General features: G+C 48.3%; 2 protein-coding genes across 11 annotated transcripts in view; one reads left to right on the forward strand and one right to left on the reverse strand.

The window, feature by feature from the left end:
• Positions 1-8,101, reverse strand: part of WDR25 (WD repeat domain 25) — a 131,029-nt gene extending 122,928 nt beyond the window's left edge. Inside the window, exons 1-4 of one of the 9 annotated variants that reach the window (XM_037831867.1) lie at positions 6,372-6,702; positions 6,082-6,245; positions 5,790-5,964; positions 3,576-4,422 (exon numbers count right to left, since the gene is read on the reverse strand). In XM_037831867.1, coding sequence (XP_037687795.1) covers positions 3,576-4,400 — 825 coding nt within the window. In that variant the 5' untranslated portion in view covers positions 4,401-4,422; positions 5,790-5,964; positions 6,082-6,245; positions 6,372-6,702. Of the gene's footprint in view, positions 1-3,575; positions 4,427-5,280; positions 5,764-5,789; positions 5,965-6,077; positions 6,246-6,371; positions 6,703-8,035 lie in introns of those variants that run through there. The other 8 variants (XM_037831866.1, XM_037831865.1, XM_037831870.1 and 5 more) reach the window with 8 other exon arrangements.
• Positions 8,102-8,196: 95 nt separating this feature from the next.
• The window catches only part of WARS1 (tryptophanyl-tRNA synthetase 1), a 36,724-nt gene continuing 22,663 nt past the window's right edge, over positions 8,197-22,257 (forward strand). The window contains exons 1-4 of one of the 2 annotated variants that reach the window (XM_037831876.1): positions 8,197-8,277; positions 15,543-15,736; positions 20,043-20,256; positions 21,304-21,412. In XM_037831876.1, coding sequence (XP_037687804.1) covers positions 15,626-15,736; positions 20,043-20,256; positions 21,304-21,412 — 434 coding nt within the window. In that variant the 5' untranslated portion in view covers positions 8,197-8,277; positions 15,543-15,625. Of the gene's footprint in view, positions 8,278-8,321; positions 9,810-15,542; positions 15,737-20,042; positions 20,257-21,303; positions 21,413-22,257 lie in introns of those variants that run through there. The other variant, XM_037831875.1, reaches the window with a different exon arrangement.

The following is a 22,257-nucleotide window of genomic DNA, read 5'->3' on the forward strand; positions in this document are numbered from 1 at the left end:
CACACCTGTGCCTCACACCAGGCCATGAGGCTCCCCAGGATCTACCATGGTGCCCAGCCACTGACCTCAGGGAGGACAAAGAACACGTCCCACCTGGGCTGCCCGCCGCCCCAGCACCCACACACAAACCTGAGGGCCCGGTGGGTCCTCGGCCAGGACTTCCCTTCCTGGCTCCTCGCCGCCCCCCACCAGCACCCCCATCTGTCTTTCCATCCTGCCTCCTCCAACCCCCACCTCGTGTTCTTTGCACAGAAGAGTTATTCAAAAGCAATTTGCCCAAAAGCAATTTGCCAAATAACCCTGTCACCAAAAATGCCAAATAACCTAAAAAGCAGAGAGGACTCTGGCCCATTGTTTCCATCCAGGGCCCACAAAAGCCTTGACTTTCAAGGCAGCACAGTAAGCAGAGGGGCAGGGGGACACTGCCCAGGAGCCGTGGTGCCACACTCCCGGCCTGGACCTGACCTGACCCTGTGACGGCAGCTCTGCTCTCCCCTGGGGCTGCCCTGTTGCCACCACTATGGCTGCACCCACAGGGGAGGACAGAGCAGTGGACAGGGCTCCCAGGGAGCTGCCAGGCAGCCCAAGAGGGCCCCGTGCCCACGGCACACACCACCTCCTCAGAGCAGGCAGGCAGGGCATCGCCCCACCCCCACCCCAGAAAACCATCCTGGACCCAGGTCCCAGGGAGTGGCCAGGAAGGGGCTCCTTTGGGGCCTCCCCGAGCAAGTCAGCTGCTTCCTCTTGTGGCCACGAGGAGTCACAGCCGGTAGCTGCCCAGCACCCCGGGGCAGCACCTGGCTCCCTCAGCGGCTCCCTAAACACTCGGTCCACGGCTGAACCATCACAACATCCCCAAACTCTGCACTCAGATGACTGCATTCAGATGCTCTCCATTCAAAGCAACAACAGGGATGCTTCTATGTGGGAATTCCAGAAATTTCCGGGTAGGGGTGACCCAAGCTGCCCGAGTCGTTCCACTCAGCAGAGCCTGGAGAATGCCTTGCCCACGCCTGGTGCAGAAGAGTCCCTGTGGGACCCCAGGGTCTGGCCCCTCACCACCCAGGGACAGGGCTTCACGGACGGACCGGAGAAGAGGCACCACCAGGACACCTTGCCGCCTCCTGGATCACCAGATCCTGGCACAGGCAGCCACCCTGCAGGGAAGGCGCGCCGGCCCATGTCTGACCTAACCACACTTCCACCCCCTCCAGCCTGTACAGCCAATGCCCTGTCCCTCCACGGTCCTGACACGAGTGCCCGTGCTTGCAGCCACCCTCCACAGAACACATCTTGGGAGCCACATGTCAGACCAGAGCTGCAGACACACAGCATCTGTTCACCTGTCCCACCAGAGGGGCCCACCACACTGGTCTCACTATGCTTCACAAAAGAGCAGGCAGGCAGAGAGGCAAAAGCTCGCAGGAGACGTGATGGTGACAGAGCCAGGCGCTGGCCCAGGCAGGCTAACTCAGCCCACACAAGCCTGCTGTCCTCTGCCTCAGGAGGTGTGAGCTCAAGTGCTTTTGATCCAATCACACACCAACACCCACTGTGTGCTACGAAGGAGGACAGGCCCCCGTCACGGCTTTCAGGAGCTCACACCCCGCAGGAAAGAAAAACACATTCCAGAGTGTTAGACAAGGCCATGGGCAAGCTCAAGGTATCAGGGGAAATGGACATGAAGACACCAATTAATGTCAGCTCTCTGAGAGCAAGGACTTCGTCCCATATCATTCGATGCTACTTCTCCTTGCCCAAATCCAGAGCCTCACAAACACCCCTCGGACACATGATCCAAAGGGGGAGACTTTGCAGAGAAGATGACTTTCCGAGCTGGGCTGAGGCTGGTCAGCAGGAAGGGGACAGGAAGGGAAGGAAGGGGAAGGCACGCTAGGAAGAGGGAATGGCCAGAGCCAAAGCCTGGTGGGAAGAAATTCCCAACGAGAAGGCTGGGAATGAAGGGAGCTGGCTCAGACTCCAGGCCCGGCCAGACACTGCTTCGAGCAGAGCAGGCCCCACAGGGACCCACACCAGGGTCACCTCCAACTCCCAGAGCAGATGTCACCAGCCAAGCATCGCCGTGAAAGAACCAGAGGGCTGAGTGCAAAATCCTGGGACTCCAGGTTGGAGACAGAACATGACGTTCTCTCCCCGCACAACTCCATTAGCCTTGTCAGACAAGAATGTAGACAAGTTATGTCAGGACTCAAATTGGCCACTTACAAATGACACCCGCCCATTTAACCTCATTCAGAGGCATCACCACACTTTCTTCACTTCAGAAAATGCTTCTGAGAAAAATCGCTCAAATCATAATTTGCCAATGAAATGACCTGGGCAGGTTGGTTGCAGTACTCTGTGGAAACCAGGGGAGGAAGTTGCCATGAGTTGAGCTGGCTCTGGGCCAGGTGCTTTTTAAGCATCTTTCTCACCTGATCACACAATGTGGGTCTGATGACTCCCTCAGGCAGACGAGACCCCAGTCCCCCAGGAAGGACGGCTCCAGAGGTTCCACCACTACTCTGTGGCGAAGCTGGATTGGAAGTCAAGTTTCCCCAACTCCAAAGCTGTGTCTTTCCCCAAGAATCTCGCATTTCAGCTACCATTTACTTGGCACCTACTACCTACCAGGTGCTTTGTTAGAAGTGGAGGAAAAGGGACTCCGTCCATACACACCCAGCCCAGAGCCCAGAGGGGTAGGGGCAGACGCAGGCAGCCGTCCCTCCGTACCATGAGGACTGCTTGCCATGGCTTCAGTAAGCTTTAAAAATTAAATAAGTAGCACGATGCAAAGCAGAGTTCTCATGTAAAACCAAAACTCCCCAACAGGGCACACGCGGCCCTCCCTGGTCTGGTTCTCTACTGCTGGCCCCTCTGGGGCCCCTCCAGCTCTCTCTGCATGCAGCCAAGGCAGGCCGGCTCCTGGGCCTCGGACGCCTTCCGCCCCTGCCCCTCCCACGGGAGCTGCCCTGTGGGGAGCCTTCCCTGTGCCCTCCCGGGCTGGCCGGTGCCCCTCCCGCTGGGTTCCAGGAGCACCTAGGGTCCTGCTGGGGCCCCGTCCACACAGCCCCAAGCCCAGGGTCCTGAGCGTCTGTCCATTTGTCCGTGGCTCCTGCTACGCTGTGCATTCCCTGAAGCCAGGGCCGGGGCTCAGCTGCCTCCGCAGCCCCCACGTGCAGGACAGCACCAGGCACAGAGCTGGCTTCGCACTGCACTCCCTGGGGGTCATGGAGTACATCCCAGAGTTCCCGGGACCTGCTTGTCTTCTCCCTCAGCGACCTCCTCCTCCCAGGGCTCCGGTGTGTCTGGACCCCCTACACCCCCATGTGGGATAAGGACTCCTGAGTGTCCTCTAGTGACCTGGGCAAGGCAGGTTCAGGGAAGGGACGGGCGATCTGGGGCTGACCGCAAAACTGTCTCCCAAATGCAACAAAGAGAATCATGGAAACTTCCCAAAGGAAACGTCCAACCTGTAACCACCCTCTAACTCTCTACGTTTCAATGGACAAAGCATCCAGGCAGTTTATTCCTAAGACCATCGGTAAACAGCAGCTTTCACTCATAAGTCTTACCTTGAAGGTTTTATCCATAGAAGCAGAGAGAAGCATGTGGCTCTTGGAAAAGACTGGACACCACTGGATGCTGTTGACGGGGCCCCTGTGGCCCCTCAGGTGGAAGAGCACACTCCTGGGGACTTTGGTTTCTTTATACTGACTGTCCAAATATGGCTGAATAAACTCGGACACTCTGGGGGCGACACGGAGTGGGGCTGGGGCACACCCAGCAAGAGGTCCCGGTGGCTCCGCTTCTTTACTCTGGCCTGTGTCTGTGTTTAACATCTGCAGCTGTCTTAGTCTCTTCGGGATATACGGTACGACACAATCCTCATGCCTTTTCTTCTGAACAGAGCTGCCAATGGTACCTGTGGTTTCAGATTCTGTTCGAGCACAGAAGGAGGACACAGGGGAGCTGTACAATTCCCAGGAGAGTTTCACTTCCTTAAAGCAGGCAGCTGGCCGGGGCGAGTGGCCAGCCAGAGCACGGCTGGTCCACAGGGAAGGGCGAGGGGGTTCGCTGGGGGGGGAGGTGACCTCAGGCTCCTTCCTACGCCACTGCAGTCTCTGGCTGGGGCAAGAGCCCCAATCACTCCTCCCGAGTCGGACCAGTGGGAGAGGATGGCCTCCTGGGTCTTCGTGAAGGTTGCTCGGAGCTTTGGACCCAGGCTTTGGGGGCTGTGCTCTCCCTTTCATCATGTCCAGGATACCAGATGTAAAATCTTGCCTGGGAGGTTTGGCCACACCAGACGTGTCCTTCCCCTGGTCAGCATCGTTAACACTTCCCACAGGCTCTGTCTCAGCCTCCGAGTCTGAGTCATCATAGGCCACCAACGAAGTCATCTTGCTGTCCTTCGAGGGCAAACTACCTAAGGCCAAGCAAAGTCAAATGTCAAAAAATGTGCATGGAACTATACTGAGTGAAATAAGTCAGACACAAAAGGACAAATATTGTATGGTCTCACTGGTAAGAACTAATTATATGTAAACTCATAGACATGAAATATAGGCTACCAGGATAAAGAACAAGGCTAAAGAATGGTGATTGGTTGCTTATCACAAGCAGAATGTTTAACTAGGTTGAACTTAAATGTTTGGAAATGGACAGAGGTGACGGTAGCACATTATTGTGAGAATAACTAACAGTGCTGAATGGTGCGTGAACGTGGTGGAAAGGGGAAGCTCAGAGTCACGTATGTCACCACAAGGAAAGTTGGAGGTTAAAATATGGGAATGTATAAAACAGTGAATCCTGTGGTGGACAATGTCTGTGATTAACTGTACAAATATTAGAACTCTCTTTCATGAAGTGGAACAAATGTATGGCACTATAACTAGAAGTTAATAATAGAGAAGTATATCGGTAAAAAATATACCTATTGCAAATTATGTATTACAGTTAGTAGTATTTTAACATTCTTTCATCAACAATAACAAATGTACTATACAAATACCACGAGTCAATAATGGAGGGGGGCTGGGTAGGGGTATGGTAGGATTTGAGTTATCTTTTTTGTTTTTATTTCTTTTCTGGAGTAATGAAAATGTTCTAAAAATTGAAAAAAAATTTATTGTGGTGATCGATACACAGCTGTATGATGGTACCATGGGCAACTGATTGTGCGCTTTAGATGACTGTATGATATATGAACAATCTCAATAAAATTGAATTTTAAAAAAATGTTTAAAATTTAAAAAAAAATGTATATGGAAGAATACTTACATGCAATTAAGAGAAAACATGTCACCCAGGAAATCCAAGACTTAAAAACCCACAAGATAAACACATGTTGCTCTACATGAAGCACAGTTATTTAGAACAGTTTTTTAAAAATGACTATGGGATACCCGGGAATAAGGTGAACAAGAAATAAGCAAGATCTACATAAAGAAAACGAAAACTTTACCGAAGGACATAAAAGAAGACCTGACTAAACAGATAAACGACGATGCACAGAAAGACTCAGCATTTTAAAGATGCCTTTTGGAAGGTCAATTTGGTCACATCTATTAAAAATTTAAACACGTATAGTTTTTACCTCACCAACCCCACATCAGAACTCTGTCCTGCGTGAACACTAGCACACATGCAAAGAGAGATGTACAAAGAGAGCCTGCCACACTGTTTATCAGCAACGAACAACTTTCATCAACATGAATGAAGGAGGTCTGAAATAGTGAGATGGAAAGAGGTCCAGAGCCTACAAAGAGGGAAAAGCTCGTCACCCTCACCTTCGTCCTCCCCTTGTACTCCCTTCCCTCTATTCTTTGTTGGGAGGGCTCTTCCCCCAGACATCCCATCTTCACTGTGATCCAGCAGGAAAGACAGACCCACAACATGAGGCCGAGGGCCTGGGGCGTCCGTCTACCCAAGTGCAGGGGAAGCAATTCTGAGTGTGATCCAAATCTGCCAGTTTCACCCCAAACACACACACAAAAAAAAAACTCATGCAGCAGAGATTTCCCCTTTTTAACAATTCTTCTTGAAATTCTGAACTGTCATACACAATCCAATGTTACCAACTAGTTCCTAGAAAGACGTGCTTCTGTTTGGACTTCGATATTTGAACTCGACGGTGTTAGCACGAAGTACAATCAAGAGGAAAACAGGGATGACAGACTCGTCCCGGGCAGCAGAGGGCGTGCTGGAGCAGCGCTGAAATTGGTGGCAGCCAGGCACTGTCTCAGCTGCAGGGAAAGCAGTGGACCCCACCTTAACTGGCCATGTCCAGCTTGTCCAGCTGCTCCCCCCAAATGTGGGGTCCAATCATCACCAGAAAACCCTTCATGTCCGGTGTTAAACCAGTCACTCACCTTTTCCCTGAGAAAGTGGGTTTCCATGTCCCCCGGAATCACCCCTTTCACACCTTTCCCCAAATGACACCATTCGCCTGGAGGGATCTGGTGCTCTACAAGTCAAGTCATCGTTTAGAAAATGTCCCATAGTCTGCTTCCTTCAACAATCCCACCTCCTCCCACAGCCTAATCCAGATTCCAACTCCCACACGCAAAACGGGCCAGCCCACCTCAAACGGATTTATAATGGAACTGTGAGCTATGAATGCTTTTGGCATTTCGGTTCTCTAAATACTTAGCCTGGTCTCAAGGCCCGTCCTGACCAGACAGCTGGCCTGTCTCCACTCCATGCACAGCCCCACCCACCGTGCCCACCCCCACCCCCAGGATGCTGAGCTCCGCCATTAGAATGGATCCGGAGAGTCATCCACATGGGTCCAACCTCAGGAGAGGCCAATGGCCTGAATTAGACAAGTCTATGACTGAAGAGCAGAGAATGGTGGGATCGGGCCTTGTTAAGCCCACTCCCTAACAAGGCAAGACAGCTAGGGCTGAATGAATGAAGAAGCGTGGGTCACAGGGCTCCTGACTCAATCTACTTCGTGCATATTTCATTCATTCATTCAACAAACACTGACAGAGCACCAGCTACCCACCAAGCACCACACCAGGCACTAGGAACCCACCATGAGCAAAAGAGTAAACGATGACCTACACTCACATGCCAGTGGGTAGAGACAGACCACAAAGAAGCAAAAGAGGGGTGTCGGATGACGAGAAATGCTAAGCAGGAAAGTAACACAAAGAAGCAGGTGGGGGTGACAATGTGACCTGGGGTTAACATGGGTTGCAGTTTTATATAGGCAGGCTGAGGAAGGCCTCAGAGATAAGTTGATATTTGAGTAATACTGGCAGGGGTGGGGGGTGGTAAGGAGGGACAGAGCAGAGGGGATGAAAAGTCCTGAAGATCAAACCAACAGAACCAAACCAAATGCACAGGATGAAAGAGGAGTCAAGGATGATGCAAGGAAACAGGCAAAAATGGAGAAGATCAGGAGCCACTGGGAACACCATAAACTTTAAGAAGAAAGTGTTTGCTCCCTTTTATATTTCTAAGATGAAAGAAAAAAAAGGAAAATGTTTTATGGAAAGAGGGGAGTGATTAAGAGAAAAAGGTACAGCCAGATGAAAGTCAAGGTAAAAGCGCTGGAGAAAAGAGGCTAAGAAACAGAAAGTGTAAGTGGCACTGACAGTCACTAGCATGTCAGCTCCTGAGGGCAGCGTTGCTTGTGTGTTTTGTTCACTGTTGGAACCCCAGCGTCTAGCGAGATGGAATCTGGCGGGTGGAGGATCAGAGGAAGTATAAGAAATAGGATAGTCTCCTTCAACAAACGCTTCCTGATTCCCTAGCCCTATGTTGGGTCCCCGGAAAAGGCAACAGACAGATGAGGGTAACAAACAAAACGCGACCAGAGATGGGTTTTGCAGGACGAATAGGAGTTAGCCGAGCTGCCAAGACAGAGGTTGGGGTAGAGCCGGGCACTGCGCGCTCGGATGGAAGAGGAGACGAGGGTGAGGCGAGCGGCAGGTTAAAAGCGGGCGCCGAGCGGCGCCAAGCGCGCACATCGCAACCGCATCCCAGCCGCATCCCCGTCCCCTCCCGCCTGGGGCCCGCCGCTCACCACACGCACCGGAAGCGCTCACTCCTCCCGGAGGCCAGCGGACCTGCACGTCGCCGCTGAGCTGCGTTCCGCCGCGGCGCCGGAGACGCCAGCCAATCAGCGGCGGCCTTCGCTCCGCCCCCGCGCGAACAGCCAGTGGTGTCGCAGTCAGGCCGGAAGTTGTTCCGGCCGGACGGCGTTTCCACGGACGCCCAGGCGGCGTCGCGTGGCTGGAGACACTGCCGACACGCCCGGCAGGGCTGGTGAGTGAGGGGTGAAGGAGGGAGCGAGGCAGCGGCGATGCCCCGTGGTCCAGTCCCCCCGGGGCGTCCTGCACGCTGGGGCCCGGGGTGTCCTTCTCAGGTCCTTGTGCCCTGCACTCCTGGGCTCTGGCACCGCGAGGGGCACGGAGACTGCCACGAGCCCTTCGCCCCCTTGGCCCGCGAAGCGCGGGCAGGGCCGGCCCTCCGCTCCCGCCGGCGTTGACTCTTCTTTGTCTCCCACTTCCTCCCTCCGCCCCCAAGGGAAGGGCCCCCACTTTCACGGAGTGTCCGCCGTGTGCCGGGCGCTTTGCCTGCAGTAGCGCGGGTGGTCCCCTCAATCGTGATGTTAGGAGGCGGCTTTGTGCCCGTTTCGCAGATGAGGAAACCGGGAGGAGCAGAGAAGCAATGTGACTTGCCCAAGGTCTCTCGGCAAGAGAATGACCGAGCTGGGATCCAAACCTGGGTGTAGAAGGTTCACTTCCCAAATCTGGGGTCGTCGCTCAGCGCGGCCAATAGAATTCACACCGAACCAGGCTGAGAGGGAAAAAAGGGTTTATTCACCTTAGCGGGAGGACAGGGGAAGCTTTCCTACATTTCTGGGAAGTGTTTCTTCAGGTGGTTTTTATACCCATTGGAGACAAAGAGAGGTAATCATTTTACAGGTAACAGGTCTGGAGAATTTCACTGTTAGTCATTTACTTCAAGAACTAGGTGGCACCTGTGAAAGTGTCTGGGGAGCTAGGTGAAAAGGTTTTATTTGTAATGGGTTTTATTTCTGTCTGGGAGGTCTGGGGACCATAGGTGAAAGCTTATTTAAATCTGGATGCAGACTCTATATTTACATATGGCTCCTTTGTGGGACAAGTTTTCACTTTTAGTCTTCACCCCCTGCTTACTAAGTTTACATTTAAAAGCTGCTTTAGGTTACATTTTAAGGTTCGTTTACAATTTCCTACTTGCTTACAGTTTTAAGGTTATATTTTAAAACTCATTGTAACACAGGTCTGTGTCACGGCAGAGCTCAGGGTGTTTCCACTGCACTGCGTTGTCTGGTTGGCAGAAGCCGCAGGGTATTTCCGGTCCTCCTGTTTGCCTCCCCTGACTGCACATGAACAATTAGACACACGTTGAGGGTGGGGAACGGGGAGAGGGTGGGGAGGTTATGTGACGGCCAGCTTGGGGTAGAGAGTGGCTGATGCAATGAGGGGTAATGGCTCTTTTCTGCAGAGGGCCTCATTGTCTCGACCTGCCCTTTCGCACCCCCACCCCTTCCCACACACCCCACCCCTTGGGCATTTCCAAAGAGGTTGGTCAAGAGGCTCTAGTGTTTCTGAGAAGCAGAGTGATTTCTAAGAAACCCCCAAGTGCGGGTAGCTGAAGGGTGGGGTAAACAGAAAAGAGAAGAATCTTAAAAGGGAAACTGAAAGAAAGAGTGGACAACTATTAAAGACCTCTGACTGCACCAGGCATCTTAGCTACTCAGCTGCCCAGCGGGAGCGGTGACCACCTCTGCAGCATCTCCCTCAACTTGGGTATGTCTTGCCATGGTCATCTTTGCTAGGCTTGGGGGGGGTCTCTTAGGATCAGGGTGTGATGCATTTTATTTCATCCCACTGACCCAAAGTTGAGGTGATTCACTGCCTCTTATGCCTTGCTTCATCTAAACTAATGGTTTCTCTGCTTTTTAAGATAGTTTTGATTTTTATTAATTAGAGGAAAAGGTAAATCTTTCCTATTAGTGTTTTATTTTGTTTTGTTTAAAAAGGTGAAATGTGACCTGTTTGGAGGTTTTGGGTGTAAAGCACTCCTTGCTCTAAAGCATTCATTTTCTTATCCTCTGGGAATTTGACAGTCCAGGGGTCCTTGTCACCCACACTCTGGAACCAGGTTATGAAAAGTGGTATCTTGGTGGCATTCCAGGCATCCAGGAACTTTCCCAGGTCACCTGCTTTTCCTGGTGGCTCCAGAACTCATGCCTTGATGCCACCCTTCCCCCAAATTGCAGAATCAGTGTATACTAATCTCTGTGAGATGATTTCGGAACATCCCAAGTCGCTGTCGTACTGTTCTATTAAACAGTTATATTCTTTCCATTCCTCACCCCAAAATTGTACTCAGTTTCTTCAGGTACCTCCTCTCGAATGGCCTTTCAGAATGGGCACAAGATAGAAGTTCTTAAAAAGGGGAATTGGGAGTTAATTTAGAAGCCTTTTTGACTTCCTCTTTAAAGGTGGACTGTGATCTGCTGTGAAGCACACAGTCTTCCTTTTCACACTTGCATTACTTCTGTTTAGAAGAGATACTAGATTACTTCATGGGGGACAGCTATTTTGTTTGTAGTATTTGTTAAATAGATGTTGCGTGGACCATCTAAGGATAGTGGTCCTTAGCCTTTTGGCACCCCAGACCCCTGTGGAAAATAATGAAAGCCGGACACTCTGTAGAGAGCCAGGTTCATATTGGTGCATGTGCAACCTATTGGTATAATTTCAGAAGTTTGTGAACTTCAGGTAAAAATCTCTAATTTTAAACTTAACTCCAAAAACTGAGTCACAATGAAATAGAGGAAGAGGATGACTAGATCAGTGGTGGGGGGAGCACAAACACATAATAAATAGGACAAATGGGTAGGTGCATGGAATGAGGAAGCTGATAGTTCTGTCCTGCTCACCTCCGACCACTCCTGGAATGCACACACACACAGTTTAATAGTGTGGGTGATTCTCTACTCTCCCCTCAATGTCACCCTGAGACACAAGAGACCCCATTTGCTGTTCCCTCAGTGAGATTTCATTCCTATGTGCTTGTCTTGGTTTTCCAGGCTGCTTAACAAACACTGTGGCGTCATTGGCTCAAACAACAGAAATTCATTGTCTCACGGTTCTAGAGGCAGAAGTCTGAAACCAAGGCATCGGCAGGGGCAAGCTAGCTTCTTTTTAAAGGGGACGATCCATCTCACGCCTCCCCTGGCTTCTGGTGGGTGGTCCCCAAGCCACGGTGTTCCTTGGCTTGGGGCATCATGACTCAATCTCTGCCTGTGTCACATAGCCCCCCTCCCCCCAATGTAAGGACACCAGTCGTAGCAGTCAGGGCCTACCTTCATCCTGTTTGCTTTATCTTAACTAATACCGTCTTCAAAGATCCTGTTTACAAATACATGTGCACTCACAAAACCAGGGGTTAGGACTTAAGCATGTCTTGTTAGGGGGTCACAGTTCAATCCCTAACAATGCCTCTTCTCAAATGGAATTCTGCTGTTTGAAGATGCATGTTTTTCCCTACTATATGGCCCCTGAATGCAGGGAGAAGCCTGACAATGGTTGCACATGGGGTCTCTTGTGTCTCAAGGGTATGAACTTGGCTCTCCCTGAAGTTCAGAAGGCTCAGCTCAGTAGCAAATGATTATTTTTTTTCTTAAACAATAGACTGTCCAAAATCCACACAGGGGAATCAGCCTTAAACTGGACAAATACTTGCAAGGCTGTTAGAAGAGGGCACAAGAAACCTTAGAAAAGAAGTTGAACTAGATGACTTAGGAGATTCTTCCATTCAGTGAATGTTTATTGATAAGCTACTGTGTCCCAGGTACTCTAAGTACATGGAAGAATAAAACCTGGTGCTTGCAGTCACTGTCTGATGGAGAAGACAGAGTGTACATAGTCTAATAAAGTTACTAACAGAATGCTCAGACATCATGGAGGTCAGAGACACCCACTTGGCCTCAGAGGTGCAGGGATCAGGAAAGACTGCAAAGAGGAGCTGGTGTTTGGGTTAGAAAGATACCTGGCAGTTTCCAGGCAGAGAAGGGTGAAAGACATTTCCTGGCAGAGGGAGCAGCTAGACTTCTGAGGGCGCACGTGTGGAGAGGGGTTTGGTGTCAGGTCCTGTCTTAGCTGCTCTGGTGGTGGAGCCTTAGAAGGGCTGTCCTCACTTCCCTGAGCCATCTGCTGCCTCTGCCAGCTCAGAACACACGCTGTACCACCCAGCTCCCAAAATCCTAACAATTAGAGGTAAGGCCTAAAGCATCTGGACAAGATGTTTCATCCTTTGAAGGGGGATGGGGGGGCACGAAATAGGCCTGAGTGATTCTTATCCCCTCCAGCGCTGGTCAGAAACTTCCTCCTCATTCCTTTCTGGAATGAGAAGCCACTGGGTGGTTTGTTATGTGAGGCAGTTAGCACACCAGCCTTTCCTTTCTGGGAATTGAGGTGCTTCCCAGCAAGGAGGGGCAAGAAACTGACTGCTTCCCTCCTTGGTTTCAGTATCATAGTTTCATTGACTTATAAAATGATTTGTTTCTTTAAAATTTACATACTTTTTAAACAAATATTTAATTAATGTATAAACAAAAATAAATTACATCTCAAATTTGTGTTTGGTTCACAGCATTACTAGAAAAAAATTTTAAATGTTTAATGAAACATTAAAATAATGGTATTTTAAGCCGCTACCCTGGGGCAGGTCCTGTGCTAGACCTTTCACTTATCTGTGTTGTCACACTTAGTCCTGCTGCAGCCCTGCGGGTGAGGATGGCTGCTGTTATTCCCATTTTATATAGCTGCGAGACGGAGGCTCAGTTTGGGAGCCCCAGGCCCAGGGCTTCTCTAAGGGCCTTGAAGACTGCACACAGCAGCTTGCATGACCTAGGTCAGTTAAGGTTTGACCTCCTCTCCTTGTAAAATCAGGCCTCCAGAGCTAAATGTCATCTATAGTTTACCTCCCTCCTGAAACCACCTCCTCCCAGAAACGCCTTTAGATACTAGTATCTACAAGGTAACCTACAATCCTCCCCTCTTCCCTGTTGATGGCACAAGACACCCCACCCCCACCTCCGCTTATGCTCCCCTGCCCATTGGAATGTCTTTGCCCTAACCCTTATAAACCACTCCCTGGCACCCCCTGCTTTTGCGGAGTATCTTCACATTTTGCTCCATACTCACCACCATTCAGAGCAGCTCCTGAATTCAGGGGGCAATGTGACCAATTTCCACCCTGTAAGTAAGCCCCAAAATAAAAGCTCATGTCTCAGAACATGTCCGGTGCTTTCTTTAGTCCTTCAGCTGCAAAAGCCTCTTGGGCTGTGACACTCAGTAAAGGTAAGTAACTTGTGGGACGGTGGCTGAGAGTGCAGGCTCTAGGGTCAAACTGCTTGAGTTTGGATCCCCTCTACCACTTACTTCCTGTGTTACCTTGAGCAGGTTTTTTAACCTCTCTGTGCCTCAGTTTACTCATCTGTAAAATGGAGATAACAAATCTTAGAGGTTTATTGCAAGGAGTAAATGAGTCGCTATGTGTAAGGTGTGTAGGACACCAGAAAAGTGCTCAAAGGTCCACCTGGTTCCAGAACCCTAGCAAAATAAGAACAAAGAGCAATCCTTGTAATGTGCGCACGTCTTTCTTTACAGTATACAAAATGTTACTGGGTCGTTTTTTTCTCATTTTGTTCTCATAACAGTCTTTGGGTGTGGTGAAGATGTGACATTTTATGGAAGGGAAAGCAACGCTCAAAAAGGGGAGTCAACCACGCATCTCAGAGCTCAGTTTAAGCCCAGGTCTGGGGCCCCGCAGGCAGCACTCTTTCTGCAAGCCCAGGTTTCCTCACTCGGAGCTTGCTCACTCCTGTCCACAATCCCATGGAAGGCTACTGCCAAGAAATGAGGGATTCGGAAGAGCTTTTTCCTCGGTGTACAATTTTCTATTTTAATTTTAATATTAGGAGCAGAAAACTCGAGAGTATAGTAGGCATCCTCTTGCTTTTAAAGGGGGAGCATCTTGCATCAGCTCAGGAAGATTTATTCTCCCTTTCTTGTTTGCAGGAATGAGCTTTTAGTATCTCTAGTATTCTGCTCACCGCCTCAAGGTGCTTTCAGACCAGTGAACTTTGGTAATAGTGAAGCTGATAACCAGGATCATTTATTCAGCCTCCAGTTTTGCACACCGCCCTGAATTGGTTGTGCTGGGCACTAGGGAAGTGGCAGTGAACTCGGTAAACAAGGCCCCTTCCTTTTCAGAGCCTCTGGTCTAATGAGGGAGACAGAAGAATCAGCCAGCAACCACTGAGCAGTCTGCTAAGTGCTGAGAGAGAAGCCAGGGTGCTAGATCTCTAGGAGAATCAGGAAGGCTCCCTGGAGGCAGTGACATCTAAACTATGGGTTGCTTGAGGCAAGCAGGAGGAGACCACATGAGAGAAGATGGAGAAAAAAATAGAACAGGCAGAGAGAGGTGCACTGCACAGTGGTGCCTGGATTCATATCCTGCTGCCACCACATATTAGCTGTGTGACCTTGGGCAGGGCACCTAACTCCTCTGTGCCTCAATTGCCCATCTGTAAAATGAGGACAAAAATAGTACCTCACACACAGGATTGCTATGAGGATTAAATTAATATTTGGAGAGCATGGAGAACATTGGCACATAGTGAGGCTTTTGAAGTGTTCAGTAAATTTGCAGAAGCAGGAGGAGAGGTGTGATGGGTATAGGCACCTAGAAGATAACCAGCCTTATAGGATAAGAGCCTCAAGTGACCTGGGGAAAAGGACGGCCGAGGGCAGGTACGGGTGAAGAAGTGGGAAAGCTCTCTGCAGCCCGCCCTTCGGCACTGGGTTACGCAGGTGGAGGGCAGCACTGGGTGACCTGCCCCGTGCCCCACTTCCTTGAAATTCGTAGTAAATAATGACTGATGGAAAGTGCAAGCACATCTCCAGAAATTAAATACAACAGCATCGGATGGGACATGGTATATAGTCCCTACCTCCACCCAGGTCTCACCTTGCCTGGGCGCCGGGCAGCTGGCCAGCAGGGGAAGCCGTTTGCCTGGCTGTGTGTTGGTGACAGCAGCAAAACTTTGGGAATTAAGATTCAGAGCAAATAACAATTTATCAAGTATTTTTAGCTGTGGTGAACTTAGGTGTGTTAAAGCACATCAGTTTTTATTCCCCAAGGAGACATGAGCTCCTCCTATGTCCCAGGCACTATGTGGCCCAGGGACCACATGAAAGGATGCAAACCTGGTCGTGACTGGGGAGTTCCTACTTGGTGGTCCTTAAGCCAGAGAATCACAGCAACTCCTTTAGTCTTCATCGTAGGTATTGTTCTCACTTTTTCAAGGGCCCAAATTTCTGCTTATTTTTTGTTAGTGTTATTTTGTCCTCGTCCTTCGTTATAACTCACCTGACAACCTTTGTGGAAAGAAGGATCAAACATGCAAAAGGGAAAACACCTGTGACAGTTTGTTAATCTCTCTCTCTCCTCCCTTCTCCTTGCAGTCTCATCTCAACCACTGATCTCATCTCGACCACTAAGCAAATCCTCCAACACTCTCACCAGCCGCACACCTAGGCCCTGGAAAATGGCGGATGTGCCCAGTGGCGAGCCCTGCGCCTCTGCGCCGGAGCTGTTGAACAGCATAGCTGCCCAGGAGGAGCGTGTGAGATCCCTCAAAGCCAGAGAGGCGTCAAAGGTACCTGCTCTTGTTGGGTTCTCTAATACACATCTGTACACCCTGTATCTTTAAGGTTACCTTACCCTGGTAGACTGTTCCCAGGATTCTGTTCCCTCGGTGACTGCTTATAACTTTAAACTTAGTTTTTTCCTTCATCAGCATTGTTGATGCATGTAGTCTGAAGAGTCAGTGCTTCTAAAAGCCTTGGTGACACGCATTTCCCCAGCCCCACTTTTCCCCATTTCCTGCTCCCACAAACAAGCACTTTCAGTTCTTTCAGCTGATTCTTTTGGCGTGTACCCCCCACACACACCCGTATCTGTAAACATCGTGCTTACGTTGCTCCTTATTGATTTTTGGGTTTTCCTTTCCCTGTGGAAGCACTGTCACAAACCCTTCCCATCCCTCCCGCCTCCCAGGATGTGTTGCAGTGTGGCTAGACCTGTATTGATATAGACATTATCGTGACTGCGTAAACAGTACTGACAGCTGGGCCTGGAGCTGGATTACGAATATCTTTCCTTTCCTATGTAACCCTTGTTTCCTCTGGAATTAGTATTTGTCTTGTTTTCTGTTTGCTTGGCTTTTTTATATGTACTAATGATAATGCGTCTCCAAACCCTCCTCCATGCGGGTGAATCTCTCAGCACTCCTATCTGCATCTGCCAAGCTCATCTTGAAGAGCTCTCTCCCAGGACCTGCTTTGCTCACACCAGAACCTCTAGCCTGGCCCCTTCTTTCCCTGTTTACCTCACCCCTGCTGGGTCCCCTCTTTTCTAAGTCCTTACACTTCCTTGGTTTGTTCCTTCCTTTTGGCCAAGCAAATCCTCCACTGGTTCCTGACAAAAAGAATGCAAAGGAAATGGTCTTTTGAGATCCCCTCGTGGGTCTGAAAGTATTGTTATTTACCTGCTACACGATTGGTAATCAATTCTATGTTGAATTCTAGGTTGAAAGTAATTTCCCTCAGAATTCTGAAGCCATTGCCCCATTATCTTCTAGCTTCCAGAGTGGCTGTTGAGAAGTCAGATGCCGTTCCTTTTTTTTTTTCCTCTCTCTCTCTCTGGAAGTTTGCAGGATCTTCTCTTTGTTCCAGTATTCTGAAATTTCTTGGGGTGGGCACTCAGTGGTCCTTTCCGACTACAAACTCATGATCTTTAATCCTCAGAAATTATCTTGTTTCTTTGACATCTTCTCTTCTGTTTTCTCTGTCCTCTCTTTCCAGAGTTTGTTATTCACACTGGTCCTCTGATTTTCTGATTTTTTTATTTTGACTTTCTGTTGCTTTTTCTGCTTCTTTTAAGGGATATTTCCTCAATTTCTAACCCTCCTATTGAGTTTTTCATTTCTGCTGTCATTTTTAATATCCAAGAGCTCGTTTTTGATCTCTGAATGTCTCTTGCCTTATAGCATTCTATTTTTAATTACGTAGGCACAGTGTCTTCCTTTTATCTCTGAGATCTTGATAGTTTTCCTGACATTTTCTACCCCTTTTTTAATCTCAATTTCCTTCAAGTTAAATTTTTTCCCTTCTGCCTTTCATATCAGAGGCAGTGTGTGATACTGGGCTGTCCACTCGTGTTTTAGAAGGAGCACTATAAGCTGATCGGAAGCTCTGGCTGTGGAAGGAGCTTATCCATGTAGGACCCACTTCCCTGGAGGGAGATCAGGCTGTGCCCTTTTGTTGGGGAATCTTCAACATCAGGGTCTTTAGATGTTTTCTTTGAGGTTAGTCAGATTTCCCAGAAAAGCCTCTTCCAGTCCCCGGCTGGTAGCATTGTGGGAGACTGGGAAGTGCAATCCTTCACTGGATCTCCCTTTCCAGTGTGGCATCCTGCCCTCCATTTTGCATAGCATCCCCCAGTCTAGCCACAACTGAGCTCTTCCTAGAGACTAAGCCTCTTGATTGGGGATGAGGGGTGCCAAGTGAGTGACAGTGACATTTTTGTCCATTCAGCATTCGATTTGAAAAACATCTATAAATGTTTTTAGTTAGTAATTCTTTGTGACTAGAGCTGTGTTCATTACTGTAGCTGACAAGCAATACTAAGCACAGTTGAGAATAACTCTTCTAAGTGTTTTTTGACTAATGCAGTCAACTGGCATGCAACTAGAAAGATCAAAGGTTACATGATGAGACCAAAGTTAAACGGTGATGAACTCAAAAGGAAATGTGTATCTGACCCTGAAATGTGTTTGTAATAGAAGCCCTTGATGATTTAGAAACTCACTGGAAGCAAAGTACATGTGCCTCATTCAGAGCACCGGTGTTCTCTATTTCCCTCTGTCTCCCGCCATTTGTCTAGGCCATGGTCCGGGCACTCTTTTCTGCTCCTGTGTATCCAGGGAATAAGAGCCCCTTCTCTCAGTAACTAGTTCACTAAAGCAGGGAGGCTCCCAGGAGGCTAGGGCAGAATCTGGGACTGTGAGTAGTTGAGTTTGAAAGTGACTCAAGAGGTGACACCAGATCATGAGGGTTAAAGCAGAGACAGAGCCCTTTTTTCCTTCCCCTTATAGTTTAAGTAAACTTCTAAATTGAAATATTACCATTCATACAGAAAAGTACACAGTCATGAGTGGGCAGCTCACTGGATTTTCACCAGACAACCACACCTGCATAACTAGTGCCAGATTAAGAACCAACATGGCAGTGCCCTGGAAATCATCCTCACGCGCATGCCCCACCCCACCCCCTGCCAAGGCACTACCTTCCCACCACCCAGTGGAAACCTCTGTCCTGACTCCTTCCACCATAGAGAGTGTCGCCTGTGTTTGAGCTCTATTTAATCAAACAGTATATGGTCTTTTGTTTCTGGCTACTTTCAGAGCATCAGCTTTTAATTTCTAAGTGGCCTGGTCCATGTTAGATTGAGAACAAGAAAATAAACAAGGTGAGCCCATTCCACATTGTAGATGGTCCTTGAGCAGGGACATTGGTTAAATGTTTGACTTTCAAAGAGCCTCCTAGTTGCCAACAGTGTTAGGCCAAATAGAGTAGGAAATGTCAACACGGCTGGTGATTAAAGGCTGTTGACTGCAGTGTACTTCAAAGCGAGATAGGTCTTACCATAGATAATTCAATTAGATAATGCTTACTAAACATTTATTTTCTTTTAAACACTGAGTCTAGGCACTGCAGAAAGGAAATGAGTAAAACATACTTTCCCAATCTAACATGGGCAAACACCTCATCTCTTGTATTAGTTGTATCCATGGGGTTATCGATTCCACAAATCTATGTCATTCGAGTGATAAATTCCAAAAAGTTTTAGAGTTTGAAACTCAAAATCTGTTGGGAACAACATGCCAGAGTCACACGCCTCGAAGGCCCGGGTGCTGTGTAGGTTTAGAGCAGTTCTCCCTCCGAATGGCATTCACCCTGTTTCTCCATGGGGAAGTCCAGTTTGTAGCAGATCATGTATTATCTCTGAACAGGGATGTTTCTGTTTCCATTGGCAAGCAAATTGGACTGTGTGTTTTCTTTGTTTGTGATCTGATCCAGCAAGGCCAATTCCTGGAGTAGAGCTTTAGGGCATAGCATGCCTAATTTGCTTAATTAGGCCTGTTACTTTAAATGGCAGGTTCCAGGGGTGGCTGGGGTGGACTCCTGGAAGAGGAGGTCTTTAAAAGATTTCCCTAGTACCCAAGGTTATATTTTATATTTTGCTTTTTTTCTTATGACTTATTTTGAAACAATAAATATGAAAGCACTTCAGATAGTCTAATAAAACTCCAAAATGCAAAAGTAACTATTTCCCAATAAATCCCTCCTTAATTTACGATCTGAGAGCATACACTTTTTCTCTTGCCTTTATCTGTTTCTGTGATATCATTTTGAGCTGCTGTTTCTGTCCTTGGAGGCATCTTTGGTTAAATTCCCACAAATATTCATCTCAACCTTTAAGAAGTGTGAAACAATTTCCAGGGTAGAACTCAGTGTGGCTCACTTAAGGGAGCTTGTCCTGCATGTTCCCTGGCATTAGTGGTTCCTGAGAAATCTTTAGGCCATTAACTTTGGTGTGCCTCTTCAGTTATCCCATTGCATTTGGGGTGGTAGTCCACAGCGCTAGAACAAGAGATAAAAGTAAAACACACTCAGGTCCACGACTCGCCACGTGACCTGGCAAGCTCCTTCACCTGTCTGAGGCCTGGACTCTTCAGCTAGAAAAGGACAGTGTAACTGCCTGCCTTGTAGGGTTGTTGTGAGACTAAATGAGGTAATGTGTGTGAAAGCACTTAGCGCAGCACCTGTTGTGTCGCAAGCCGTCAGCAACATTAGCTGTTTCTAACATCTTCAGCCTTCAACTTGATTTCCTTCGTTCAGGATGAAATTGATTCTGCAGTAAAGATGTTGCTGTCATTGAAAATGAGCTACAAAGCTACAATGAGGGAGGACTGTGAGGCTAACTGCCCTCTGGGGAACCTGGCACCCAGGAGTCCTAGTGGCCCAGAGGCCCCCGAAACCGAAGAGGATTTTGTGGACCCATGGACAGTACAGACCAGCAGTGCAAAAGGCATTGACTATGACAAGCTCATTGGTATGTCCCTCTGCTTTCTTCCCCAGGAAAAACCTCGCCCTCTAGAATTGATTCCACTGAGTTCATTTCATGAATGGTTTTTCATTTTGAATTAAGCCTGAACCTAGTCATGTGTCAATGCCAAACAAACAAAAAAAATAGAGATCCTAAGTTCTTTTGGTTGTGCATTATATTCCCAAAGGGTTCTATTTTGAATAAAATACAATATAAAATTTATTTCAAAATAAGACTACAGTAGACAGCTTAGTAGAAGCTTTTTCCTTTTTTTGAGCAACTGAGCACTTTGGAAAGATCTGTTGAAGTGGCTGCCATTGCAGTCATTTAAATTGTCCTTCACTTAGCAGCTACAAGACTGTCATGGATTACCTAAGTTTCTTCAGTGATATTGATTATGGAGCCAAAACTCATCTTGAGAGGGATGCCTTCTGACAAGGCACAAGTTGTCACTGTCACGCTCTTCCTCAGGGGTCTTCCTGCCCAGGAAATGCTGTTCCCAGGCACCTGGAAAGCCCTTACTCTGAGATCATTAATAATCTTCAAAGGAGAAACAGAACTAAAATATCTTTACGTCAGAGCCATTTTCTATGATTTAAATATAGATGATTAGTGAGGAGAAAGTTGCTTGAGGACAGATATAAATTCAGTTCAACAATTAAAGAATATTAGAAATTACAGTTGTCAATGTATACATACCTTTAAAAACAACTATATGTGTTGATGTGTGTATGTATGTACATAGTCATCAAAAGTTGCTGAGCTCTACTGCATTCTAGATATGTTTCCCATCAGAATACAATCCGAATCAAGAGTGTTTTATTCTGTAATTTTTCTGTTTTGCTGGTTGTGATCTCAGTTATTGTTAATACAAAAGACATTTTATTTTGTGTTGGGGAAAAGGACCTGTAACAAAAGGCCTATAAAGTTTTGGGTTCATTAGGATTTGTGTGGAGATCACTTGTTTTTCCCCTTCATTTCAGTAACTTCTGTTTATGAAACCTCCTGCCACCCAAGAACGTCATGTCTTCTTTTTTCCAAATTTTTTTCCAGTTCGTTTTGGAAGTAGTAAGATTGACAAAGAGCTGATAAACCGAATAGAGAAAGCCACGGGCCAGCGACCCCACCACTTCCTGCGCAGAGGCATCTTCTTCTCACACAGGTGAGGGCTTCTCACCCCTCCTCTTCTTTGAGTTCAAAAAAGTCGTTAGGAAGCTGCTGTTGTCTTTAGCCACCTGGTACCGTGGGAAAAGTGATGGCCGGTCATCAGAAGACTGGTCGCCACTTTCCATCCTGGCTTTGACTTGGGGGGGGGGGGGCCACACCCGTCCCTTCACCCTCCCTTTGTAAACTACCCCCTGTGGAGGTGGAGGTCAACTTCACAGCAGATGAGGTTCATGCCAGATTACATGCTGTAAATTGTGAGGAGATTATTATAACCGTTGTCCAAGATCAACATTTCCCACACGGTAAACAGTAGGCTTCCTGAAATTGTGCACCTCCTTCCTCCTGTTGTCCCAGCCTACACATGAATAATATCGAAAGAGAAACTAACACAATGTGCCCAGAACACTCCCCACCTCAACCCATAAATTCCATGCAGATAGGCCAGAAAATGGGCAGGTTCCAAAATGCCTCCTGCCTCAGGCACCCCCCAGATTGCCTGGGGTGGGGCAGGCCCATTTTTGATGCTGTGTGCATGGGCTTGAGAGGCAGAAGCAGGTTGTTCTGTTCTACTCTCACGTCACAGTCACAGGAGAGCACACCCTGGGTCAGCCAGGACGAACCTTGGCCATCTGCCCAAGCCCTTCACGTTCTACCTGAGGACACTCCAGGCCCCGCTCAGCCCACTCTGTGGACAGAATAGATAGCAAAGCTTTCTTCTTAATTAAGATATAATTCACATGCCATAAGACTCATCTTTTTAGTGTACAATTCAGTGGTTTTCAGTTATTCTCCATACTGTACAGGCATCACCACTAATTCCAGACCATGTCCATCACCCCA

The sequence above is a fragment of the Choloepus didactylus genome, chromosome 4 (genome assembly GCF_015220235.1).
Source record: "Choloepus didactylus isolate mChoDid1 chromosome 4, mChoDid1.pri, whole genome shotgun sequence".
In the NCBI taxonomy this organism is placed as follows: Eukaryota; Metazoa; Chordata; class Mammalia; order Pilosa; family Megalonychidae; genus Choloepus; species Choloepus didactylus.